General features: G+C 46.3%; 8 protein-coding genes across 8 annotated transcripts; 5 read left to right on the top strand and 3 right to left on the bottom strand.

The window, feature by feature from the left end:
* Positions 1–7,354: 7,354 nt before the first annotated feature.
* On the top strand, positions 7,355–8,195 carry N7537_010111 (uncharacterized protein; the record flags this gene model as incomplete). Its single annotated transcript, XM_056901165.1, has 2 exons — positions 7,355–7,486; positions 7,542–8,195. 2 exons carry the CDS (start codon positions 7,355–7,357, stop codon positions 8,193–8,195), a joined length of 786 nt encoding a protein of 261 aa, XP_056749833.1.
* Positions 8,196–8,723: 528 nt separating this feature from the next.
* Positions 8,724–9,380, bottom strand: N7537_010110 (uncharacterized protein; the record flags this gene model as incomplete). The annotated part of the gene is made up of 1 exon (XM_056901164.1): positions 8,724–9,380. The coding sequence occupies one exon, from the start codon at positions 9,378–9,380 to the stop codon at positions 8,724–8,726; it is 657 nt and encodes a 218-aa protein (XP_056749832.1).
* A 1,599-nt stretch (positions 9,381–10,979) lies between these two features.
* N7537_010109 (terpene synthase family protein) lies at positions 10,980–12,220 on the top strand (the record flags this gene model as incomplete). Its single annotated transcript, XM_056901163.1, has 3 exons — positions 10,980–11,153; positions 11,208–11,529; positions 11,592–12,220. The coding sequence occupies 3 exons, from the start codon at positions 10,980–10,982 to the stop codon at positions 12,218–12,220; spliced, it is 1,125 nt and encodes a 374-aa protein (XP_056749831.1).
* A 1,740-nt stretch (positions 12,221–13,960) lies between these two features.
* On the top strand, positions 13,961–14,950 carry N7537_010108 (F-box protein; the record flags this gene model as incomplete). The annotated part of the gene is made up of 2 exons (XM_056901162.1): positions 13,961–14,497; positions 14,561–14,950. The coding sequence occupies 2 exons, from the start codon at positions 13,961–13,963 to the stop codon at positions 14,948–14,950; spliced, it is 927 nt and encodes a 308-aa protein (XP_056749830.1).
* A 294-nt stretch (positions 14,951–15,244) lies between these two features.
* Positions 15,245–16,246, bottom strand: N7537_010107 (uncharacterized protein; the record flags this gene model as incomplete). The annotated part of the gene is made up of 4 exons (XM_056901161.1): positions 15,245–15,537; positions 15,617–15,748; positions 15,802–15,908; positions 16,053–16,246. The coding sequence occupies 4 exons, from the start codon at positions 16,244–16,246 to the stop codon at positions 15,245–15,247; spliced, it is 726 nt and encodes a 241-aa protein (XP_056749829.1).
* A 4,642-nt stretch (positions 16,247–20,888) lies between these two features.
* Positions 20,889–24,483, top strand: N7537_010106 (LEA domain protein; the record flags this gene model as incomplete). Its single annotated transcript, XM_056901160.1, has 2 exons — positions 20,889–23,906; positions 23,962–24,483. The coding sequence occupies 2 exons, from the start codon at positions 20,889–20,891 to the stop codon at positions 24,481–24,483; spliced, it is 3,540 nt and encodes a 1,179-aa protein (XP_056749828.1).
* Positions 24,484–24,951: 468 nt separating this feature from the next.
* Positions 24,952–26,638, bottom strand: N7537_010105 (uncharacterized protein; the record flags this gene model as incomplete). Its single annotated transcript, XM_056901159.1, has 6 exons — positions 26,528–26,638; positions 26,350–26,453; positions 26,149–26,274; positions 26,036–26,079; positions 25,906–25,983; positions 24,952–25,855 (listed from the first exon to the last, which is right to left on the bottom strand). Exons 1-6 carry the CDS (start codon positions 26,553–26,555, stop codon positions 24,952–24,954), a joined length of 1,284 nt encoding a protein of 427 aa, XP_056749827.1. The 5' UTR covers positions 26,556–26,638.
* A 42-nt stretch (positions 26,639–26,680) lies between these two features.
* N7537_010104 (uncharacterized protein) lies at positions 26,681–26,991 on the top strand (the record flags this gene model as incomplete). Its single annotated transcript, XM_056901158.1, has 2 exons — positions 26,681–26,850; positions 26,871–26,991. 2 exons carry the CDS (start codon positions 26,681–26,683, stop codon positions 26,989–26,991), a joined length of 291 nt encoding a protein of 96 aa, XP_056749826.1.
* Between the last annotated feature and the right edge of the window lie 86 nt (positions 26,992–27,077).

Genomic DNA, 27,077 nt, shown 5'->3' with positions numbered 1-27,077 from the left:
TATACTCGCCTAAGGATTAACTATATCGTATAGTCGATAGAGATCCCTTTTCGTCCTCCTAGGTACGTCTCTAGGAACAATTTGTATTCTTCTATAAGCTATATAATTCGAGTCGTAACTATTGCCTTAAGGACCTTACCGAGCGTATTTAATAGTATAACTAGTCGGTATGATTTTAGGACTCGGTAGTCTCGTAGGCCGGCTTTTCGTAATATTACTATAACGGAGGTTTAGAAGTACTAAGGGTTATATCCGATCTAGATATATACGTCGAAAATAGTAGTAAGAAGTAGAGTAAATTTCTTCTCTAATCGTAACCCTAGTTCTACTAGTACCCGCTATAACTTATTCGGTAATATATCGTATCCTAGCGCTTTATTAGGCGGCGCCTTCTTAATCGTAGCTTTTACCTCGGTATCGGTAACTAGCGGTAGTCGGAACTACTCTCGGTAGCTAGCGTAGTCTTATTATTATTGTCTTTAAGTAGTATATATATCGGAGAGATCTACTACCGGTAGTTACGGAAAGAATACCTTACGGAGTAGATTTACCTTCTCTACGTCTATTTCCGTAGAGGTACCCTCCGCCGTTCTTAGTACCGGTATCGTACCCCCCTATTACTAGCCTCGGTTCCTAGCCTATTTAGCTACTCTCTATAACCCCTAGGGGCTTTAATCTACGGCCTCTTTAATAAAGCTCCGGAAGCTATACTATAAAGCGGCTTTGATAACCTTTCCCTTCTAGTTCCTAGCTAGTTTATATATATCCTAGTCCTCTTCGTTATATATCGTAAGGTACTAACGGAATATACGGCGAGAGTATCTAATAGCTACCCTATACTCCCTAGTCTATAACGGGTTCGCCTATAGGCTTAGTTTGGCCTATAGTATCGATTCCTATACGCCACGCTATACGATCTCGATTAGATGGTTTACTATATCGTCGATTTGTCGGGGGGTTGTTATTTATAGCGGTATTAGTAGGTTATCGGCTATAAAGACGTCGAATTTCTTAGTATTTATGGCCTTCTATAGCCGTCTCTTCTTCTCGATAGCCGGTTCGGTATTAATATCTAGTAGTATACGAATCGGTAGATAATTAGAATTAGTATAACAATCTAGGGCTAATTCGTATACTACTAATCTCTTAGTAAGAGCTAGTATACCGAAGAATAGATTGATTATCGTTTTCTCTCCGTTCTAGTCCCTTATAATCGTACTAGGTTCTAGCTATAGATTAAGATCCGCTTCGTTATAGAGCTTAATAAGCCTATTAGTATCTATATCCTACGTAGCCTCGATACCTCCCTAGGTAGGGTGGTAGAGGTTAAAATCCCTAGTAATTATAGTATATTGCTAGCCTTTCCGCCGCTAGCTACTACCTAGCAATTTACTAATAAGCTCTATAGTACCGGTAGTACCGTACTCGTTATATATATTGAAGAAGCGGATCTCTCCTACTCTAGTTTAGATCCTTACTTCTTAGTAGAACTTACTATACGTATAGTACGTCTACTTAGTACTAACTCTCTTAGAGATATATATATATACCCTTACCCTACTCCCTATCTCCGCGTTAGACGGAAAGAGCAATTTATATATCTGTTTTAGTAGGTAGTATATCGTATCGTTGTATAGGTTCTCCTATAGTTCTTATACTACGATAATATCTACCTTTATAACTTCTAGCTTCGCTAGGAAGTCCGCTATAACGATATCTCTCGATCGGTATGTATTATATTAAATAATAGTAAGTAGTATATTATTTATTAATAGTAGGTATCTCGGTATACTTCTTAGTAAATTAGCGGGTTCTTCTCTCCTCTTAGATATCTACTCTGTTAGTAAATTTTACTAATAGAGCTGATATTATAAGGTTAACTTGATCGTCGAGGGTACGTTTATTCTTACCCCGAGGGCTAGGTATATACGTTATATTACTAGTGCTAGTTTTAAAGATAACGTTCTCCTTACCGTTAGTAGTTTACTTACTAGTAGCGCTATACTTTCTCGCCTATCGTATATTCCCGCTAGTACGGGATAGTACCGATAGCTAGTACTTGCTAGCCGATACTAATACCGATAAAGATAGTATATCTAGTAGTACTACCTCTTAGTCCTCGAGGACGTATACTTCGTCCCTATACCGTTTCGATATAGTAAGCACTAACCTAGTAAGGCCTTTGCTCCTTATTATAGTCGATAATACTGTTAATACCCGGCTAGGTACCCTACGCCTCGGTAGCTCCGACTATATTCCTACCGGCGTATAGATTAATCGGTCTACTCCCCTTACCGGCCTTTATACCGACTAACGGATCGATTCTCTAATTACGCTTACTTTATTACTCCCTACTATAAAGGTAGGTAGTACTTCTTCTAGCTAGGGTTCCTAGATCCCCTATATCTTAGTATCCTCCGATACTAGTTCTTCGTTACTACTCGCCGGTTAGCCTAAGCTTAGTACTTTATTCGATATCTTTATTAGGCTTCCTCTATTTCTAGAGCTCTCCTCGGTAGGGGTTTAGGAGCCGCTACCTCCTAAACTCCCGGGTCCTACGGTAGTAGCTGCCGGCGTCCCCTACCTAGCCTCCCTAATTAAGAGGTATACCGGTACTCGGTAGTACCGCTCTCTTACCTATATAAAAGCTTATACCCTCTCGATCTCTATAATAAAGTCGGGGTACCGCTTCGACTATCTATTATATACGCCCCTATAATTAGCGCACTTTCGTTTACTTAGAGTTGCCTCCTTTTTACGCTAGTAGTCTTAAGAATAATACTTCTTAGCGTAAAAGATATACTTAGTTTTATTAGAATAGGTGTTTCCTATATATCCGTATTTCTAATAGTTGTGGTATTAGCGTATACGCGTAGCCCGGTTATATAAGACCGTAGTAAGTACCTTAGAGTCCTAGAGTATTCTAGTATTAATAGCCTTATTTATAGTATACGGTAAGGTAAACTCGACGATTAGTAAGCTAGATTTCTTACCCTCTAGGAGGATAAGCCACGAGATCTAGGTAATCTCCGCCTCCCCCTAGTTAAACGAGTTCTTAGTAAGCAATTGCTTTACGATCCCTAGCTTCCAGTCCCTAATCTCTGCCGCCGTATTAATACCGAGGGACCGTATATTAATATTATATATAATAACCCCCTAGCTCGGTAAGCGTACTTCCGATCCCTTCTATAAGTGCTTTACCTACGTAGTCCTATAGTATCGTATAATCTCCGCTTCCTTTATAGTACGAAGGCTAAGCGAGATATCTCCCGATTTCAATTGCTTCGCCGTAACGAACTTAGCTGATACTACCGTCACTCTATACGTAGCCTTTGCTACTTTTATACGCGCTTTCTCCGCTAGCTTTGTAATCTTAGTAGGTATTTACGTACGGAAGTATTTGATACTATCGGAATCACCTAGTTTAATAATAATCTAGCGGTCCTAGATAAGGTCGGAAGGCGATATAGGGTTAGTCGACGCCGATCTATAGCTTAATAAAAAGTACGTCGGCGGCGGCGCGCTTTTAATAGCGTCGACGTACGATCGGATTCGGTTCGATCCGCTAGTATTAGTATTGATATTCGAGGAGGCAATTCTTACCGTATAGATATCTTGTTTAATCTAGCTAGTCTCCTAGCATAGCTGTTTAAATTGCTGCTTCTAGTCCTAGCTAATAGGGTTCTTAATGAGATCTATGGTAAGCTCCTAAATAGACTTAAGGTATTCGAGCACTGGTCTCGGGACTTTAATAGAGTTGTTACTACTGATATGATTTAGTAGCTAGCGTACGTCGTAATTGGCGTCTAATATACGCTCGTTAATATTGCGTGTAGAATTTTCGCGGCCCCCTGAAAGGGGCGGCCACTGGCTCCCTAGCGCCACCATACCTTCCACCAATATAAAATTGGGGTTAGGAGATGGAGCCGGAAGTTACAATTAACTTGCAATTAAAATGAGAGCTGTAGCCCTCGGCGTTGTGGTGCAATTTCAAAAATTAGATTCGCGCAGAGATATGTGTTTTTTCAAAATTAACAGTAATGTAATGCACTTCGATAGATGTCCAGCAGTTAGGTTTATATTATGTTCACTAAAATAATAGCTTTTGAATGTAGTAGTTATAGTAATATTTAGGAGGCAGCTTATATCTAATAAATTTAATAAATATCAGATTGCGAGACCGCAACAGGCAAGAGCCCTTGGTTTGTATGGGATTTTTAGAATTTGATTCGACTAGACTGGTAACTTACCTCGTATTTCGTCCGATATCCCGTACCATACATAAAGACTGTTCAAACCAAGGAAACCACTATTTGTATCAGCTCAATTTCGAGGCTGCTCCAACTCACACGCTGCAACATTATAAACCCGAGGCTGATCCCTACCTGGAACCCCGAATTCTTGTCCCCAAACGATACAGGGATCATTGTCAAAATTCAACGCACACAATGTTTAAGTTGGAGTAGAAACAATGTTTCAGGCCCCTATCATTCGAAGCCCATCTTCAGCCTCAATATCAGGTGACTTCTTAGACGCTAGGCGTTCAGTGGGTTCAGCACCAAGTCAGTCTGGGGCTTTCTTCTCCTCACCTATCGAACCTATGGGAGCGGGGTCTCCTAAGTGACAACATAGACCTAGTCGAATGAACGATGTCGCATACGTTTCCAAACCCGCAAAATGCCGACGTCCTTCAACCAGTCACCATCGGGATATTGCCGCTCTGCCCAGCCCAAAATCACGACCTATCATAGGCCGGTCTTATGCACCTTGATATGTACCCAGAATATTACGTGTTTTGTTAACGCATAAATATGGCAGTAGGTGAGGCTGAATAGCGATTAACCTCCTCTTCCCTCCCTCCCTTTGGCCCTCTAAAGGACATCGCTGCCATAAACCCCGGTACCCACGCCAGAGACCTCTTTGCTACGTTGGCAATTTCTCCACTTCCTACTTCCACCTGCGCCTTTGTGATGCCTGACCCGGAAAACTACACAGTGGGTTGGATTTGCGCTATAACCACTGAATATGTTGCGGCCCAAGCGTTCCTCGACGAAAAACATGACCGCCCTGCGTATCTGCCGCCCCACAATAAGACCGACTACACTTTAGGAAGAGTTTGGAAGCATAATGTGGTTATTTCCGTTTTACCTATGGGTGAATATGGCACGAGCTCGGCAGCTCGGGTGGCAGAAGACATGATACATAGCTTTCCGAATATCCGTATCGGCCTCATGGTCGGCATCGGTGGCGGCGCGCCAAGCCAAAAGCATGATATCCGTCTTGGGGATGTCGTGGTTAGCATTCCCCGCAATAGTCAGGGAGGTGTCCTTCAGTATGATTTTGGCAAGACGATCCAGGGGCAAGCCTTCCAGCCCACGGGCTATTTAGACCAGCCGCCCACCGTCCTACGCGCAGCAGTAAATGGACTTGAAGCCCAATATGAGAGCGAAGGAAACCAACTGGACGAAATGGTCCATAAGATCCTCGAGAAGAAGCCGCGACTACGAAGGAAATATCAGCGTCCAGATTTAGCTACTGACCAGTTATACCGAAGTCAGGTTGTTCATCCTGTAGACGATGATTTACCTTGTACTTTGAGTTGCGGTGAGGATCCGTCCTGCCTAGTGCCGCGATCCCCCCGCGGCGAAGATGATGATAATCCGGCAATTCATTACGGCCTTATTGCCTCGGGCAACCAACTCATGAAAGATGCTTTTATCCGAGACAAATTGGCTGCACAAAAAGACGTTTTGTGCTTTGAAATGGAAGCAGCTGGATTGATGAATCACTTTCCTTGCCTAGTGATCCGAGGAATCTGCGACTATGCTGACTCGCATAAGAACAAAGCCTGGCAGGGGTATGCGGCCATGGTTGCAGCTGGGTATGCTAAAAACGTTTTGTATCGAATTGCTCCCCAGCTGGTCGAGCAGGAGGCAAAAATTATCAATATTCCGAAGGAAGGAAATCACTATACAAGCATTACTTTCGGAAATCACAACTCCGGCTTTCAGGTTGGCGTGAATGATGGCCCTATCAACGCAACGTTCGGGGCAAAGTGATTGGCATGTACATACCGTAGTGGGGAGACAAGCTCTCCACTATACATTGTGCTCTCCTCTTCTTAATCTTTATGAGTTTGTTTATGTAAGCGTTGGGTTATGAGGTGACAAGTAGCAGGTAGACACAGATTGAGAATACACACTCCTACGCCCCTACACCTTTCTGGATCCACTTCTTAGGCCGTGCACCTAGGTTCCTTTATATGCGAAGTTAGTATGAAGCTGAACTACGAGTGGTGAATTGACGCGTATACCTTAGAGCATACTGCCTTGAGCGTTCCCATCACAGCTCATCCTTGTCTAGGGACGGATCAACACCAGACTTTTCATGTAACGTTTCAACAACACGCCAACTAATAGAGAAAAAAAAAAGAAAAGAAACGCGGGCTGATTTCCTTTCATGGAGTGCAGCAAAGCAGCGAAGTATTGTGAGTCCCGATAAAATGGATATCATCCGGTGACGAGGTTGCCTGGAAGATATCCAATGGGCGGGATCGTGCGAAAGCAAAGATACCAAATCATGCAGACAGAATTTGTTGACACATTATCCCCATACCAGTTCGACAGGATGAGGGGGTTACAGGGAACATTACCGTTAAAGCATATGGTGACCATCTCATTACCCTATCTGGATGTTGAAAGCGGTGTCCTTTGGAATGGAATATGCTGCAGTGGTTGCAATATTTTTTCCGAAGAACTCACTAGGATAGACTAGCAAGCTTTCCGTCGAAGAATCTCTGGTCTTTGTGAGACAAAGTGTACCCCTATAATGAATTTATGGAATACCTTTGGGAATGTCGAGAGGCGCAAAATTTATGGAAGTTGTGGAATCAAAGGATGGATATATCTCGAGATTGGTCAAGCGTAGAGGCTGATATACTGGAGTTTCTTCCAATTGAAAATGGAACACGCCATAGCTTTAAGTAGAAGAAGAGGATGTATGTGGTGAGGTGAGTGAGTCATATATACTAGTGGCTAGTGTTTGTTAGAACCAGTAATTATGTGATCATTTCTTAGTAAAACTTCTGTAAATAAGCTAGCTTTCTCTTTATTCTTTCTCCTCCTCTTTCCACCAGTCTGGCCAGATAGTCAACACAGTTGTCCACGGGTACTGCTTCGTCGTCATGTTCTAAGACACTCCACCGCCCCACATTCAGGCCCCACTTAAGCTGCAACGACCCGGGTCACGTGTCCGAAGATCATTGAACCCCACCCGCTTTCTTTTACTTCGCTTGTCTTTCGCATCACCAAAAAGCCAACCACGACTTGATTCCTTCCTGTCATATTACACTAAAATGTTTCGACGGCCACGCGAAACTCAGCCCGACCCCATTACCTCGGAAATCGGTGAGATACTTACACCTCTGGATATCTTTCCATGGGGACCGCTTGCAATGCACTACTTGGGCGTTCCCATTGTCGTAGGTGTAAGTTGGGTTATCACTCATTCATATTTTAGCGCCTGCTAATTAGGCTGTACAGAATGCTATGGTTGCAGTCCGTGATGAGGACTATGAGCTGGCATGTCAGAAGCTGAAGGACTGGGCATTCTACGAAATAATCCCTGACCGCTCGATTCCTCCTGAGATATTGGCAACGCTCAGTGATCCAGATCAAGCAGTTGAAGAGGTTGAGAGAGAGTACCAACGTCTGGATAACTCAACTGTGACGTTCGAATATCCAACCAATCACCACCTAGCAGGGAGTCTACAGTTGACGGTGGCCCCAAACTCCTTCGCAAACCTTCCGATACCGGATGTGACTGGTGACGTGAAGCAAGATTTGTTCTCTACCAGTGGCTACGACGTATATGGCAATATATGTGAACCACTCGAAGAGGCGTTAGTTGAAAGTTTTGTGAAGGGCGTCATTGACGATGAGGACGACGAGAATGCCGAGTTTTCTGCTTGGGGAGAGACGTTGAGCACCTGGGTGGCCATGATATCTGGATATCTTGAGGTTAATAATGATATTCTCGATAGATGTCCAGACGAGCGAGCGGTGAATTGGTTTAGTGTGCAGTATGGTCGAATACATGAAGAGAAGTTCGGCCCCTGGGATAGGCGTGTCTCAAAACGACTGGGTTCCGGAAGGGAAATTCCCGTGGATATGAGAGGTAACCTGTTGCCTCAATGAGCTCTGCAGCATTAGGCTTTTCCATACCTGGGGAGTCTGGAAGCAGACAAAAGAACCTTATTTCCATTTTATGAATATCAATAGACTTCGAAACGCTTTCAACACATTGCACAATGAGTGTATTGTGTCAACGTACTTAATTTCTCCCATGATGCAGATAGACTATGTATGTCGATTTGGAAGTCTAGATAGAGGGATTTACCATGCATTAATTTGGGTGACTGCATAGTACCACTGGAGAAGTCTTTTGCATAGATTCTGTGAACTGCCTATCCCTCATAAGATCCCGCTGCACAAGTAGGAGCCTTCCATTCTTCTGGGACCTCTTTTCTCCTAGAGCTTCTACCGGTTTGTCATCCGATCATCATATTCGGCGATCAACAAGCTCGGAGACACTGCTCTCCTCGGTCGTTTGATTGTGTAGAACGGTGGAGGTCTCAATGGGGGAGCGGGGAAGCAAGACAGATCATCTAGAGAAAACAATATTATTAGAAAGTTGTTGAATAAAGCAAAACTGTTTAAAACTTACTAATTGCCAAATATTTCCCTGCATGTGATGATTCGGCGGAGGCCGCTTCGTAGCCGAGGCCTTTCCGCGAGAATGCTCGACAACGCACGTTGCAATTCTGGGTCTTGGTCAAAGTTGAGTTCTGGTGTTTGAGGCTTACAATATCTCATCAGACGAGAGACGTCCCGGATATCTGTCGCATGCTTAAACCCCTGGCGCTGGTGTTGTGACAGTATCTTCTCGCGTGTGAGCCATTCAGGGCTGAAAAGCTTCACTGGATACCCATTGACGAATTTTGTCACTCGTGACGCAGTTTGAAGATTGTATTGTGGTCTGTTCGGCCATCTTTCGTAATCGAAGATCTCCACCTCCACAAGACGTATGGCGCCTCCGGGTAAACGTAGCTGGTACGCGGGGATGATATGTCCGTACTGGCTCACAGAGCCGAAATCAGAGGGGAAGGAATTCACTAAGGTTTGAGTGAGCACATCTGCAGTTATGGATCGCTGGTCAACGTGAATCACTAGATCCACGTCTTCGGTCCGTCGGCTGGGGTCGGGCGCAGTGACACAAGCAGCCGCGCCTCCCATGAAAGCATAGTCAACTTGCAATGAATCTAGGCATTCCGCAACCGTGGCAATGGCAAGTTCTAACTGGGGTTGTAACAGGGCAGGCATGCTGAGAACTTCCTGTAATATTCCGTTAGCCTTGGGGTGGTAGAGTGAGCAGAATGCGGTTTATTGATGCACGAATAAGACCGTTGTGTCAGTTAGGAGACAAGGTGAACAGACGATGCGACTGCCGATCAGGTGCAGGCAAGACAAAGAGAAAGAAAAGCATGAGGTGAACTGAGCTACTAAGTGAGAGAGGTAGAGAGAGGTAGAGAGAGGTAGAGAGAGAGAGGTAGAGAGAGAGAGAGAGAGAAAGGGAGGGAGAGGTGAAGGACAATCGATTAGATCCTCGTGGGAAGCAGTGGTCATATCCGCCTTAGGCAGGAAGGCTGCCTCAGTCGGAAGGTTAAGCCAGATTGGGAGTAGGAACCTCGGAACCTAATTACCCGCAACATCCCTGTACAGTTGATTATGTACCTAGATACTATGTTGAACATGCCGGAGGGCATCACAATACACCAGCTAATGTTTCATTTTAAGCGCCTACTTTGTGATCATCCAAATGCCCAGTATGCACAGACACTAAAAGCAGGCCATGCCAGAGAAGATAACAATGATGTATTCATGAACATCCTTGGGTATTGTTCATCCTATTTCATTTTATAGACCTGAAGTAGTAGGAGAAATAATATGCAAATATTGTGCTTCATAATTATCGAACCCCATCTTCTTAGAAATCCGACTCTAGGTTAGGATAGGTATTTTACTAACGATGCACATTTTTCATATGAATCATATCATCTACGTCCTACAGAGTACCTATATCGTATAATGTCTAATCACTATTGTTTTTCAACTTCTATTGGTTACCACTCGCAGCTATTGATTGAAAGTAACAATCAACACATTGCTTTTTCCATCAATAGTAAGCTCTAGCATTGCCTGCTCGAAACGCACGTCCATGGATGAACGCGTACCCACACCCTCCCAGTCCAGACCAATTCCCGGATTTTATCTATACTGATCAATAGGCTGGTACCTAGGTATAACCTTATAACGTTACATTGCCATCGTGTGATCAGTTCTTGGACAAGCTGTTGTGGGAATTCCTAAATTCCTACAATAAGCCCGATACAACCCCACAAGCCACTAAATACTAGCATGGATATCCAATTTATCTCCTGCTTCATATGGACTGGTTCACATGGGGTGGGGAAAAGCATCCGACTAGACCCGCGGTCCACCTTGCCACATATGGAAGTGTATGCATGGACACAGACAAAGCGCCCCGCACGTTGATTCCATGCGGTGTAGACATCGACCGAGCGGAGCTAGGTACATTCGACGGAGGGAAGATTTTCTTCGCACGGAATGCGAACCGGGATTTATGCGACTGTAGCTTGTCCTGAGAAACCGTTGGTTCTCGCGCAGATCAGCTAACCGATAATACGTATGACCTATCATACTCCAGGAAGATGATGAGGGAATTTCCCACGTACATACTCAGAACCAGTTTAACGTCATACCGAAACAAAGAAAATATCATGGTTGATTGGAAAGGTTCGAAGAATCTCCGGGTTTCCGTGTTGTCCGTGCTAGATTCGAGTGGATATATAAAGTGGCAATTGGCGGGTGTTAAACATTATTCAAATCTCGAAGTTCAAAATGGGTGTCCGCAATTATACTATTTCACAGCACCATAGAGCCGTCGCTCCTACCGGTCGGATTCATCTTCCAGTCAATGTAACAGGCAATATACCCAATTATAAACGCCTTAATGAGTGGCCTGTTATCAAGTCATGTGAAATCGCCCTAGGAATACGCGATGTATCCCTTCAGGTTAGGCAAACAATATCACATTCATGCATTCAAGACTAAATAAGTTGAATGTAGCTCAAGATCCCTCATTACGACATTGTCCCTTTCAATCCAGCTCCCCCATCGGCTGTTATCTATTCACACGCCAATTTCAAGGCTTCTATCCATCCAGAGAAAGCCGGAAATACTAAAGACTTCTATGAGAGATGCTTTTCCGAAGCCGCGGCAATTAACCTGTTTTTCCCCGATATACGATCGGAAGGCATCCGCATATGCATGACCGCGTGGCTGGCTGCAAACTGCGCGGCAGACGACATACTTGAGGCCATGCCACCAGCTGCTGCCATGTTTGCTTTGAAGGAGGCAATCCTGAAGCTCCAGGGGAAGAGATCAGACGGTACGTAAATGAAGATGAGGTGCTGGAGTCCTTCCAGCAATGAGGCTGACTCCTATCAATAGTCTCTCCGACAAACAAGGTGGCATCAATCCTTTGCTTCTTTCAAGAATATTGCATCCAGCACCTTCGCCTATGTGAAAACACCGCCCGCGAACTTAGTGGCGATATATGCGATATGTGTTATGGCTTGCTTGACGAGCTTCGATTTCGGCAAGGCATCTTGCCCAACAACCTGGAAACCTATCTGCAGTTCCGCGGTAGGACGATGGGGATTCATCCATTTTTCACTCTGATCCGAACACTACACGAACCAGTCAAAGAAGAATATCTCGCCGGCCTCCGAAATCTCCAGGCGGGGGTTAGTTTAATCCTAGGGCTACAGAACGACCTTGTAGGTCTAGAGAAAGATCGTCGAAATGGCGAGACCATGAATGCAGTCTTGGTGTCCCTAAAGGAACAAGCGGGGATTGATGTGGGTCACATGAATATGATATTGCCAAGGACGTATCAAGATGTGTGCGATATCCACAATCTTTGTGTCTCAGCTGCAGTGGAGATGCACGAAGGGCTCCACGCCTCACTGAATGGGGATTCCCACGACCCAATTCTGGAGACAGCAATTCTGGCATTTGCGGATACCCATCTGAAATGGTGTGTGTCGTCTAAACGATATCAGGCAAAGGTAGAATAGGTAGTTGATTAGTCGTAAGGGTTTAATTGGGCTCAATATAAAGATGGCTTTTAAGGTATGCGATTGAGTTGACTCCACTTCGTCTATCACTCTGCAGGCGCCACGATGTGATAAGCAATAGCGCATGCAGCATGTACATGTAGTGTAATATGTCCAGTCAGCATTCGGAATCGGGAGAAGCGATGTGATAAGCCACACTCCAGTTGCATATATCCCACGAAAGTGGCGGTGAAGGATGTGGCGATGGATTCTTGATTGGATAGCCGTCCATTATGCGTATTTTTGTGGTGACAATTATGTGTTTATTGTCACTAACTATGTTGCTGCTTGCATTGCCGATAGACCATTCGAACCAATAGCTCAACTAGAGCCACGGTTCACTCCCAGGTTCGAGAGATCGGATATGGGCGCATTCTTCAACACCACTACATATGCAGGATACACTTTTAGGTCTCGTCAGGTGGCCTACATGGTTAGTTATGTATGCACAACTATGCGCATGGCTGTCGGCAAAGTTCACTATTGAAAAACAAAGCACACGTGTATGATTGTAGGAGCATCTAGATACTCACATTATCGAGCTAGGAAGTAAGGGCGAATCTGGAAAGGCCGCCACGAGATGGTCATGATATAATGACAGAAAGCTGATGTACGAACAATGTATGGTGTAGATGACCAATGTTGAAGACTCTAACTAAAATGACAAAACCCGCTAACTATTTCAACAATCTGTGCGGTAGTGACGACTAAACGTAACATATAATATGCCTGGTACTCGGAGTCATATGATGCTCATGGTATAATACCTGGTTTCTACCATGTATTCGGACTTGGTATTCGACATATAACAAAGAGGTTTTAGGTTTTTCTAAAAATAGATCATGGTGTTTCCTCTTTGGATTACAAACTTGTTTTCTCTTCATGTACGTGTCCAATTTCAGGTAGTTTGACTTGGTTTCAATAGCTCACAAGGTCCTTCCACGGCTGTGTTCTCGGGACAAGGAGATGTTCCCTCTCTACAACTGACCTTGCCTCCGTCGGTTTCGCTCAGTTCATGGTCTTCTCTCCACTTCCACTATAACTGAATAAGTACGGCTTCCGAATACTCCGACTAGAGAGGTTGAAAGACTTCATGCTCAGACGATTTCAACTACTCTAACTCGGGAATGACAACGGAAAGACCAAGCTTGAGTTTCATGCGACGAAACAGCTAGATCAGAATTCCGTGTTCTACTACATCCGAATATCGAGAAACTAGAGCAACAGAGTTCAAAATATCAAGCACGGGGAAGGGTGTACCTAGGTAGAGTAGAGTGCTCACCCTAGCTATGTACGTATACCCCCCGGAAAATGGTGCCCTCACCTACACCTATCGAGTTATTTTTAAGGCCGGCCACGAAGACGGCAATGATAGTTTCAGCTCGCAATGCATAGACTTCAGTATTGTTGCGCAAGTCACCTTCACCTATATTCGCATAATACTAGGACGTACATGATCCGTATGTAGCGAGTGAACGGCCCCCCGGGACCGGGAAGGCCCTACAAAGTACAATCTAAGTGGGGTTGAACATGTGACTGGACATAACTAGTTATGTTAGGCAGTTACGCCACCTAGGCAGTCAGAAAACAACATCCAAAACTGTCTATCGCGAAAAGGCACGGCCAGCCACACGGAAGTACGTGTCAAAAGGATATCAAGAGCTCCCGTTATTTATCATTAGAGTGAATCGCGATTCAGAAATGCCTATTTCTGAACCAGAAACAATCGCAAGTCGCGTTGAGGAATGTCCAGGATATAAGACTACCATCCACCGGCAGCCTGGGATCAATGCAAAATCAGCGATCAACCAAGTCCTGAATACTCCAGAAATCCTGGAGATGATCCTAGCTGAGATGGATATGCGCACGCTTCTTACATCTACTCAACGAGTCTGTCGTACCTGGCTAAACCTGATCAGCAAGTCACCGTCAATCCAAAAGGCTCTTTTCTTCACTCCGATCAAGGAATCCGAATGGGGAATGGACGAAACGACACCTAATCCGCTCTTGGCGCAGACCTTTCCTTCTTTCTTTCCTGCCAAGGGGCGATTGAAGAACTACCGGTTCAACTTTTCCGACTTGGCCATGACCAAGGACGCGTCAACTATGGCTCGATTCGTACGCGACGACGCAAGCTGGCGCAAGATGCTAGTCCAACAACCTCCCATCTCGGATATCGGAATTTTACATATTTCTCATGGAATGGGCGGCGATAGTGCTGGAAGCTCGAACATCCCGGTCAGTTTCCAATCCACACCACGATCTGGTTTTAGTCTCAGGTGGCTAATATATGATGTGTAGGCGGATAAAAAGACGCAATCCGGACATGATGGTCTTCGGATGGAAAGACTCTTCGAGCTTTTGCTCTTCAGTAACCAGGTTCAATTTTTCAGTTACACTAAAACACGGGTGTATTGGTCTACCGAAAATCCCATCTCATTTGACGAAAGCTATCAAAACATCAACGATGAGTTCCACCGGGTGATTAGCAAGTTTGGCTTGGTTTTCTTTACACGCAAGGTGGTTCAGTGCTCTCACGGCATGGGTAATTCTCCAAGTACCGAGGAACTTATCAGGAAGGAGATTACAACAGCATATATGGAACAAGGTTTGGATATTGATCGGAGGAGAAAGGATATCGAAGAATCGAGCGGTGAAATAGTTGGCTTTAGGGGGTCTTCTTTAAGATAGCGAGAAACTTTTGATACGATGTAAGTCGGAGACCGCACTATGGTAACGCTATCATATTTAAATAGCCTACGGAGCGGTGCAGACCAGCTAGGGGCGTTTTAGGGGCCTTTCATACGATACAGAGAGAAATGGTCAAATCATCATTGGACAGTTCTTATCCTGACCAATATCAAGACAAGAACTAACTACCGAAATATTCACACAATGAGTTCAATGGACAGAGTTGAGTCGTCCTAGTTGGGATAGCAGAGAAAACGATTGTCATGTTGAATGCTTTGTTGTGATTGGTCCTTCCTATTGGGTTCTCAGCTCCGGCAGATCTAATAACTTCAGTCGATCCTCGCTTAGAATCCTCTGTGTCGTAACCCGGTCAGGATGGTTCCTCATGAACATGTTTGTGAAGTGGGTTCCGTAGTGTATTGTTTCATCTGGAGGCTGGCCATCATAAAGTTTCGCAACTGGAGAAATCACAGCTTGAAAGCTAGGCTCATGGAAGTAGGCGAAGGCGAATCGCTCGCGGGTATTGAGGCCAACCTTGTGGGGGGTGGATGGTAGGTAGGAGTTGGTCATAAACTGCATTATATCCCCTAGAGAATTGACGTAAAACATTTCAGTATACTGAATAGGAATTCTGTGGTATTTGTGGAAGGCGAAGAATAGACAAACCTGGGAATACTGTGAAGACTCCAGGTACAGGAGGTACATAGACCCATCGTTCATCATCTTCGCGGAAGCCTGCGGCGCTTTTCTTCCAATTCTCCAGCTTCTCATCGGCTGCCGGGGGGCGAATAAATAGGCCTTAAATGATCAATGAAATGAACATATGTCTAGGGATACAATGGAAATCTCACCTCCAACCTCATCCTGGCCTGCAATGACCAAGAGACCGTAGTCTGTGTGAGACCCAATGCCGCGGCCCTCTTTTCCTCTTCCATTGGTCTTGGTATTTTGGGGGAACCTAAACGTCACGGTCAAAATACATTGACAGTCATTTTTAAAAAAGAACCCATGCAACCTACCTCAGGACACGGAGATGGTGCCATCCATCCTTGGTTAAAGAAGTTAAAGTCTCAGGGTCGAGACCGAGTCCGTACTCAATAACCGTTTACTAGCAGCAGACGCTTTATCAAAGAGATCCTGCTGCTTAGGATTCATCGAAACCTGAAGTATACCATCTTCACGCCACGCATTGATCATCGCCTTCCCCATTTCAATGTCTCTGGCAGATCCAGTAGCCTTCTCCGGCAAAGTGAACGTCTTGAGCTGCCCAACACGTGCCACAGAATTTGGTGGCATTGTGCTACCTAAATCGTTCGGTGCTGTAGTAGTCGTCAGGCTTTTTGTCTGCTGGCCCGCAAGGAGTATTGAGCTCGCATGGCGAATAGAGTTGTGAGACATAACGGGTGGACGTAGTGCAATAGTGACAGTCCGATGTGAGAGAATATCACTTTTTTTCGAATCTTTGGATCAGCCTTTGCCTTGAAGTCGGGGTTCAATCACCTTACTGAACAGCTATATCAGAGAAGGACAATGGTATGTTGCTCTCAAATCTTGCGGAGTAGCTCTCTACTTATAGCTCGCTAATACATAACTACGAGGGGTGGTGGAGTGTTTACAACTATCTTAGACAATCAATGAGGTTGTATGAAAATCCCTCACACCTTTTCGTCAAGGGCTATTTGTAAAATAAATCCCCTCTAGGCTGGCGGCATAGCCCCAGCTGGGTTAGCTACATGGGAGTCTACTTGTTAACCACACTGACATTGGCGGTTAAATGTAGTATGACAGTCTGAATACGTTAGGGCTCACCTTCCTTATGCATCAATGCGGCAATACTGATGGCTTAATACAATATCAAACTGGATCAAAACAATAATCCCAGTACCTACACGTCCGCAGGTTACACCATAGGGCATCAGAGGATTTCGGCAATCTGTTCTACCGTGATATATTGTCAGCCCAATGATGATCGGTATCCATGTGGATTGACGTGTATAACCGTTAGATTTTATATCTACACTTTACGTATAGGGTTCACGCCGCTCCAGACTTGTAACATTTGGGTACTGGCATTTTTCTAGGGTACTTCAACTTGCCCCCAATTCCATTCATTTGATCAAATGTTTTTTGTTTTCTTGATCAGAATCAATGTCATCTCATATATCTGTTCCCCTGTGCCTTTGTTACCTGTTATCGTGTATTAGCTAATTTATTACACAGACCCGACGGTAGCCACTGCTTCGCATGATCATTTAGGAGCCCGGACATGGCCATGGCCCTTGTTTATATTAATTATTTGAGACCTTTCCTATAGGATGTATTTCCACTAAGAAGGCTCTACCATGGGGATGGTTACACAATAGCCAAACCGGGGTCAACTGGCATGGCTGACTGTCGCTGAGCTAGTCATTTCATCTTGGCAGCTTGATTTGGAAACTGGCTAAGGATGGTTACACAAAGACGACATTTATACGGAATTGATGCCAAGAAAATTATGTCACTGAAATTAGTTACCTCCGAAGTCGTCTTGGCTTTTTGCCCCCAACACTGGCAGCGTTGCCTGAAATGGAACTTACTCAACAATAGCTTGACTGCGAATACCCGGCAGATTTGCATCTAGCATTACAGACGAGGTTGAGAGGGATATCGGAAGTGAAGTAGCTTGAAACAGTTACTGAAATTCTTCAAACAAGCACTATCTCCGATGAAAAGTTTGCTGAGCTTGTTTCCACAGCGCAGAAATACTTGTGCGAACATGACCTCTCATCATACAGATTCAAGTCGTCGGAACAATATCGGCAAGTGCTCAGGTATCACGACCTGATACGGCTAGATATTCAAAGATTCAAAGAGACCGACCGGAGAATTGGAGTATATTGGAGTATATCATTGGACAAATCGATTCCAGAAAGCTTGTCCCCGGGATATTGGAGTAAAGATTTGCTGCATTTGCTACCAACTCTTGGCAACCACAAAAGTCACGAGGAAATAATAGCCCTTTCCAAGGTTCAGAGGAAAGCATACGTAAGAGACTCAAACAAGCACGGGATGTTTCCCCTGATAGCTAGCGATGTTGAGTGAGTTCTCCGAGACTTATTTATACCATGTAATAGGACATCAAGATCCTCCCAGCGTATGCATCTTGGCCTTTGCTCTGAGTGTTACTAAACATCTTCTAGGTCCCTATGATCAAATTAACTAATGGGCTACCCACAACGTTGAAGCATACTGTGAACACGCCGTACGTATAAACCCCAGTCCACTAGACCTGTGCAATAATAAATCAAAACCGATCTTGTAGTGTCGTTGCACATGGTCTCCTATTTGCCTACTTATTCAGGTTTGATTCTTCCCAGGATGTCCTGGAAGAATGCAGGGCAATCTTTGAGAAAGTCAACAGTGAAATTGAGAAACGCGACACAGAAAAGGGAACAAATCGACTTCTTCGTGGGGCACAAAAGATCACATTAGCGTCTCAGAGCCCAGATATTGATCTGTTGGAGAATCTGGAGAGGCTGAAGTCTGCCATGTTTTTCAATGCTAAACAACCGGAAATATGCGGGCCAGCTTCCCAAGTACGTTAAAGGTGGGTGGGCAGGGTATATATATATTAACAATCGTTAGGAAAGACGATCAGCGAAATCTAATCCAACCCCCTGTTGAAGAAAAGAACGAGAATGATAGTACCTTTTACCAATTGAGTCAATTTACGCCTACGATCACCTTGAAAGCGGACGAACCCCTTCGAGTTTCTACTAGAGGTTTAAGCAGAGAGCCGAAACCTTCTTCTCCAACTCAGGATTCGTCCTCCCTGATGGAAATCAAAGAATATTCTCGTCTCGTGTGGAAGCCGCTCCGAAAGATCGACGCGTGCCACCATAGCTTGGAAAAGAGCCGAGTTCTCAGAATTAGGAATGCTGTCATAAATGTGCATTCAGTGGAAGTCTCTCTTTTCCATCACACCTACGGGGACTATGCAACGTACTTACTTCATGATACTGTTTTTAATTGCAGGGACTCTTGTCATGCTAGTCCTAATAGGCCTACTTCACCTATCCGATTTGGGTAATAGTAGTAATGTTTTTTTTATATATTTCGCCGGGTTCAACTGAGCAAATCTCGAAAAAAATTAAAAAAATAAGATTGGGTCTCAGGTTTGGATAACAACATCCTATATCGTGCAATATATATGCAGCCCTGGAGGTCCTTGCTATATTATATGATCCCAGTGTAATATCATAATACACTATAGAGCTGATCGATCCAAAAAAAGAAAAATGTACGAGCGCCAAGATCTAGAGGCAAATCTTGATTTCGGAAGTTGATAACCGCAGAATTTCCACCGTGTAGCCGTTGCACGATTTACAATATGCTATATTCTGGGTTGTAACTACAATTATAGCCTATCATTTGAGAAGAATAACGAAGAACATAATAATGTCAATCTGACAATCTATCAACAATACTCCTTAAATTTGGGCGATGATATCAGCCAATGACTTGTGTGGCTGAACTCACCCACCCAAATAAATTAAAATGATCTCATACCTCCCGAAGTCCCTTGACAGGTACCCCGACCGTGACCCGGTTTTGTTTATAACTTTTGTTTCGGCCTCCTAAATATATACAACATAACAAATCGTCAAACAAATGTCATAGGTGGTTCGTGAAATTCGTCATTTGGGCAAGATGCTCATTGCGGATATATGATTCTTTGTATAGGAACTGTTCATGTGGATAAACATTGAGTTGGTGGATCGTTGCACTGTTCACGAGTTTTCATATAAATTCTGATGTAATGATGATTCAAGGTATAGCTGTCCAACCAGGGATTTGCTTTTTGAATTTTTCTCCAAACAGGGATAATGACAGACAGGGACAGGAAGTGACAGATAGTGGAGGCGAATTTGACAGTGGACATTGTATGTGGTCTGTCTGATAGATCTCTGATTTGTTCGCCCACATGTTTCCACGTTGGCTATAGCGTGGCTCCGGGGAGTATCCATGGAAATACCTTGCCATTCGACCAATTATGTTGCTTTGGGTTTCAATTGTCCAGATAGTCTAGTACCTTGGGACTTGACGCACGCACTTCAGGAACATAACATTAGTGGAATTATGTTTGTAAATATTGCAGTTGTACTCGGAGATGCCGTCGTTCGTGTAACGAAACCAAGCAACTTTACTTCGCGAAGTCAAGCAATAGGCGGGCGTATTAGTGTAGAAATTCGGTTGCTCCAAGTTGTACAGCTCAATCTACCATGCTAAAGAAGCACAGATCTCCACCTCCACTCTCATTCTACACCTCGATTCAGCCACACCCCTTTCAATACCCCAATCCCGGCTGTCTAATTCGTGCGTCCACCCTGCAGGACTGTACGGATCAACTATTTCGCAGACCAATCTCCACCAGGAAGTCATCTAATCGCCCCACTCCATGATGCCGATGATGCCACTAACGGCCCTACCGTACGTTGTATAGATTAACTCCATGGCGATCCCCCATACAGGGATTTTAAGCAAAAATGATAATAGTAAATAAGCCGTTATGATATCAACGGTCCATGACGTAGTAGGCTCTACAGGTGTCGTACTTGGTCACGATACTTGTATAGACAGCTATGATGGTGGACTTATTTGATGATATCAGAATCACTGAAGTCTTTATATAAACGCTTAAACCCATTCCTGGAGTTATCAATTTCATTCTTCAAACATATTCTATTTCTATCCATCTAGAAACAACCGCCTACCGACACTACTTTCGAACTATACGCTGTCCCCGGGATTTGTACATTATCAATCCAACCGCATACATTTTTACGAAGTATATCTGACGCCTAACGGACACGACTGTATTACGTTCAACTTCTTCAATTATCTAACTTGATTTTGATTCTTCATCTCCACAAACATCTAAAACAAACCCAAAACGACAATGTCTTCTCCCGCCGTGAACAAAGCACCCCCTAAGCTGGGCTCCAAGGCCGGAACCCCCGCCAAAGCCCGCAAAGCCTCCGGCTCCAGCACAGCCAGCAAACCGAGCACTGCCGCCGCCGGAAGTCCCAAAGCCACGAAGAAGGCAGCAACACCCCGCAAACTCTCCCAGAAAGCCCCCGAACCAGTCGACGACGACATCGAAGAGCAATCCATCCCAGAGACACCCTCCCCAAAGTCAAAGAAACGCACTGAGCAGCGCCGTCCCATCTCCCCACCCGACGACGCAGCCTCCCAGGCGCCTTCTGCCTCCGGCTCCGCAGCACCACTCGGCCGCGCCTCCTCAGGCTTGGCTGGTAAGGCTAATGGCCTTGCCGGCAAGACGAAGGAGACAGTCCAGCAGGGTTCCGAGATTGTCCAGAATGGCGCTAAAGATGCCACCCAGACTGCCACTGATAACCTGCCTGTGCCATTTGACCTGTCTGCATTGAAGGGTCTTGAGGTGGCTGAGGGTGGGAATATCCTTGGAGAGGATGGGAACCCAATTGGCAAGGTCGTTGAGGGGGATTGGGAGGATCTTGTCGAACAGACTGTCGGTGATGACGGGGAGATTATCGATGAGGAGGGTGATTTGATTGGTCGCGTCGATATCCTTCATGAGGTCGCGGACCAAGCTAAGAATGCCGCCGATGATGCTCAGGAAAAGGCTGGAGATGTCGATCTGGACAATGTTGTTACGGATATCGCTCAGCTCGAAGGACTTCCTGTTTCTGATGGCGGTGTTATCAAGAACGCTGCTGGTCAGATCGTCGGCCGCATTGTTGAGGGTGATCCTGAAGATCTTATTGGGTATACCCTCAATGAAGATGGTGAGATCGTTGATGAAGAGGGCGATGCCATTGGTCGAGTTGACTTGATTCCTGTTGAGGAGCAGAAGAAGGCCATTGAAGGTGCTGCTGGTGATGCCACTGATAAGGTCGGTGGCGCTGAGGATGACATTGAGGATCAGTACGAAGATGCTCAGGACGGTGTCTCTACTGAACAGGCTAAGGGCGCCGTTGATGGCGTCGCGGATGAGGTTGGAGACGATGTTTCTGATGTCGAAGGAAATGTCGACAAGACTAAGTCTACTGCCGGAGATAAGGCCCCCGACGCCGAAGACACTACTGATGCTGTGGATGGTGTTATCGACGACGCGAAGGACACCGCCGAAGATAGCAAGATTGACCTCGAAGACAATGTCGAAGGTGCTAAGGATACGGCCGAAGGTGCCGGTGAAGACGCCACGGATACCCTTGACGAGAAGGTCGAGGGTGCCAAAGACACCGCCGAAGATACCGCCAAAGAGGCTAAGGAAACCGCCGAAGACGGGGTCGAAGACGCCAAGCAACAAATCCCCGGCCTCGAGACACTCGAAGGGCTGATCTGCAACAAGCTCGGCTACATCATCGACAAATCTACCGGCAAGCCCGTTGGCCAACTCACCGAAGGCGACGCTAAGAAACTATCCAAGCTTGGTGCCACACTCGACGACAAGGGCCGGTTCTGGGATAACCGCGGCAACGTGATCGGCCAAGCCAAGGCCCTCCCGGTTGAGGAGGATGAAGGCGAAGAAGGCCCCTTCTCCGGTCTGGAGGGCCTGGTCGTCGGCGAGGACGGCTTTGTTGAAGACGAGAACTCGACCCGCGTCGGCCGCCTGATCGAAGGCGATGCGAAGAAACTGAGCGGTCGTGGCGTCGACGAGGATGGCGAGATCCTCGACCGAAAGGGCAACGTCATTGGCCGCGCTGAACGCCTCGAACCTGAGGAAGAGCCCGAGGAGGAGGAAGAGGTTGGACCTGATTTCTCTGCTGTCAATGGTCTTTACTGCAACAAGGCTGGCTATGTCATCGGACCCGATGGGTATCCCATTGCTATTGTTGTCGAGGGCAACCCCAAGGAGCTTGCCGGTAAAAAGATCGAGGACGGCGAGATCTATGACGGAAAGAAGGTCGTTGGTCGTGTTGAGCTCATTCCTGAGGATGAGCTCGAGACCAAGCCGGAGGGTCCGTTCGCTGGCATGGAGAGCCTCTTTGTGACCAAGGATGGATTCGTCGAGGATGATGAGGGATCCATTGTTGGTAAGCTTATTGAAGGTGACGCTAAAAAGCTTCGCGGTCGCGCTGTCGACGAGGATGGCGAGATCACCGATAAGTACGGCAATGTCAAGGGTCGTGCTGAGCCCTACGAGCCTCCCCAGGAGGAGGCTCCCGCCGAGGAAGACCTCTCTATCCTCGAAGGCAAGGTTGTCAACAAGTCTGGTAACGTTGTTGACCCCGCCACTGGTGCTGTCGTCGGACGCATTGTCGAAGGTGACAAGCGCCTCGCTGGATGCAAAGTCGATGCCAAGGGCCAGATCTGGGGTGACAATGGGAAGGTCGTTGGACGCGCCGAGCTCATTCCAGGCGCCGAGCAGGACAAGGCTGAAGGACCATTCTATGGCTTCGACAACGCTGTCGTCGGTAAGGATGGAGTGGTCCAGGACGGCGCGAAGATCATCGGACGTCTCATTGAAGGCGACGCCAAGCGCCTTCTCGGCCGTAAGGTTGACGAAGACGGCGATGTCCTCGATAAGAACGGCAACACCATCGGCAAAGCCGAGCGTTGGGAGCCCGAGGAGAAGAAGCGCGATGTCAACCCCATGTCTGGGCGCAAGATCACTAAGGAGGGCGAAGTCCGCGATGCGGACGGCAACCTCATTGGAAAGCTGACTTCGGGTAACCTCGCCACGCTGGTCGGCAAGACCATTGACGACAACGGCTATGTTGTTGACAATGATGGCAACAAGATCGGCGAATGCACCTTGCTTGAGAATGTTCCGGAGCCTGAGCCTGAGGAGCCCGAACGGGAGGGCCCCACGGCTGAAGAGCAGGAGGCTGCGGCAAAGGCCGAATCTGACCGCCAGCTCGCCGAGAAGATGATATCCATCCTCAGCCAGACTCTCGATCGAGTCAACCCTGTTTGCAAGCAGATCGAGGAGGTAAGTTCCGGACATATGAATCCCGCGAAAGCAACAGTACTAACACAACATCTAGGCCTGCGAAAAAGCCGACCGCGCCCCTAAGGAGGAACTCGACGAGGAGAAGCTTGTCCAAACCGTCAAGCCGCTCCTCGAAGAAGGCGGCCGCATTCTGCAAGAGTGCAACGGAGCCATCCGGGCACTCGACCCTGATGGACGCATCGCCGCGACCGCTAAGGCGCGCGCTGCTTCCCGTGACGCTACTCCCGAGGAGTACCAGCTTGCCGACATGATCAAGGAGCTCACTGAGACGGTCATCAAGACCATTGATAACGGCAAGAAGCGCATCGCTGATATGCCTCATGCTAAGAAGAAGCTGAACCCCCTCTGGGGTCTGCTCTCTGAGCCATTGTTCCAGATCATTGCTGCTGTTGGCTTGTTGCTTAACGGTGTACTTGGACTTGTCGGTCGTCTCCTTGATGGTCTTGGCCTTGGTGGATTGTTGAATGGTCTCCTTGGCAGTCTTGGATTGGACAAGTTGATTAATGGACTTGGTCTGGGCAGTTTGACTGATGCTCTTGGACTTGGAAAGAAATGAAAAGTTGGAAGGAATTTGGTTTGAACTTCTGGTTGGCGGTGCTTCTGTGACTGTCTATTTTTGCTGTTCTTGTTAGCGTTGATTGCTTTGCTTGTGATGTACTGTTCTATTCCCTGTACTATGAATTCTCTCGGAATTAATGGACTTGGACTTGATTTTGATTCATTTTGATCTATTCACAAATATTAATAGTCTGGTAAAGTACAAGTACGCAGAATAGCAGGACACAATTCCCATGCTTGGTTTCATCAAAATTCACCCCTCTGGGATTTGTTATATCTCTCATCAGATCAAGATAATAACGGATATGTGGAAGGAATGGACATGTTCATAATTACAATGAGGTTGAACATGTAAACAATGCACCGCTCAGGGCACTTTAGTGGCAGCTCCCAACGGGGGAACTGCCCAATTGAACTAATGTCGATCGTCGAGTCTTGCATGGAAGATGGCGTGGCGCATACTAAGTTAATGTGTCTTTGATGTGTCAGTCGAAGCGCGAGACTGAGTTATGTGGGACGATTCACCGAGGTTGCGATAGGCTCTGTCTCTAGCAGCAGCCTTGTCCTTCCGGATAGTAAGGCAGTTGATACCGAGGAAAGTCGTGATGCGGTTGATAACAAGAACAGCCCAGTGCATGTAGATAACCAGGGCAAAGAAGAAGTACACCCAGAGATACAACAGTTCCAACCATGGGGCAATGACCGGGAAGCCGATAATGGGCAGGTTAATGAGGACCGCGCCACCGATGAGGGGAGCCTGCATAACAGTCCAGAGGGGGAAGGGCTGTCTCAGAAGATGGGCCAAAATGATCATGGTGGTCATGCGTCCGAAGACGAATGCAATAACCCAGCAAAACAAAACCAGGTGGTTCCCGGAAAGAATTGTCGAGTAAGGCGAGAACAACCATGCAATGTTGGAGAAAGTGAAGACGATCATAGGCACCCACTCCTTAAGCAAAGGGGTGAACGGCAAGCCCTGCTTCTTGCGGGCCTCAGCTACATTCATAACACATCCGGGGAGATGCCCGAGGAAGAAACCACCCAGGAGAATTGGAACCCAGAGGTCCTTGACGGAGTTGTTGCCGAAGATTTGAGGGACGTTAAGGAACCCAACAATGGGTTGAGACCACATTCCAGGGCCCCAGATTCCGGAGGCAATCATAGTTGCACAGGCGATGATCAGACCCTCAGTTGGGCCATTGAAATAGCCGAGGTAGAGGGTGTGGGTGTGGAAGGTCTCCCATGTCGAGAAATACATGGCCAGGCAAGGCACCAGTGCAGTCCAAGCACCAAGTTGCGAAGCTCCAAAACCCATTGCGGCTGTCGACAGCAGACTGGCTAGGGTGCAGTTCAAAGAGTCGATACCGTGACTGTACCTGATTAGTGATCCCATCCATGGTTTTCGGAGGGTGGTACAAACTCAAAAAGTTCTCCGAGTCCACTGGATGTCCCAGTTCGGCGTGCCTGTTTACCATCCACATTGTCGAGGGTAGAATACCTAGTTCATGTGAGTTTCAATTACATAGATGGAGGGATGGGCGGTCACTCACATCCACATGCCAAGAGCGAAGCTGTAGTAAATCCAAGCGGGGCCCTAAAATATCTGGTTAATTCGCCACTTCCGATGAAACACCGACTGAGGAACAGGAACAGAGATACTCACGGGTCCCACCATATCTGGCACGAAAATCTGAATGATAAAGATATTGGCCACGATCCACATGAACCCAAGAAGGGTCACCATGTTCGGGGCCATCCACATCGGCACAAGCTCGACGAAGGCATTCCACTAAGCAGAGGAAAAGTCAATTGTTTATTCCGAAGTAATGGAACTAACTCCTGCATGGTTTCAAGGTTGTCATACATAGTGCTTCAAGATATACCGAGAAATGAACGACTTGTCAACACTCGAGTACTTGTAGGACTTAAGGGGTAGGAGGGCATCGTCGGAGAGTGAATCCTGGGTCTCTGTAGGGGTTGAACATTCGAATTAGCAAATTACTCGGAATAAATATACCGGTCACAGTCTTCATATCACCAACCTTGGACCATCTGATAGATCGCGTTCATTTTTGAAGATTAGGTCGTGTCACGCGCGGAGTTGTAGTATAGTCGGGGGGTTAAACACCAACACCTCAGTTCATAGCGAGGTGGGCAAACAAGTGGGTAAAATGGACAAATGCCCGAATCAAATCATGCCTTTGAACACAAATGTCGACTCTCAAGAATCTCAGGAATACGTGGAGAAAAGGAGAAGCGGGAAATGTCCCAGATGGATTTTCAGGTCGAAATCACGTGCCATGCTCCGCATCGGGAACGCGAACAAGGAAGCTCGACTTGACCGAGAATCACACGGGATTTGCCAGTGCATTGTTCGGACTTAAGTTGCATTGCCGCATCTAAGTGTACCCTCGAACTCATCAACTGCGCCTCACTTAAGCCTTCGCCTAGCCTACCATCTACTTCAGCGCCGTGCAATACTCGACCGTGCACCATAAGCGCGTAATCGCCCATCTCGCATTTCACCGTCATCTAGAGCTTGAATCTGCGCCACGCAAACTGCTCTTAGATTTCTTTCCGCCCCCGACGCTG

Source organism: Penicillium hordei, assembly GCF_028827395.1.
Source record: "Penicillium hordei strain IBT 12815 chromosome Unknown utg000005l_segment0_segment0, whole genome shotgun sequence".
Taxonomy (NCBI): Eukaryota; Fungi; Ascomycota; class Eurotiomycetes; order Eurotiales; family Aspergillaceae; genus Penicillium; species Penicillium hordei.
The sequence above is the reverse complement of the archived record's forward strand: the minus strand, read 5'-3'. Positions and strand labels throughout refer to the sequence as shown.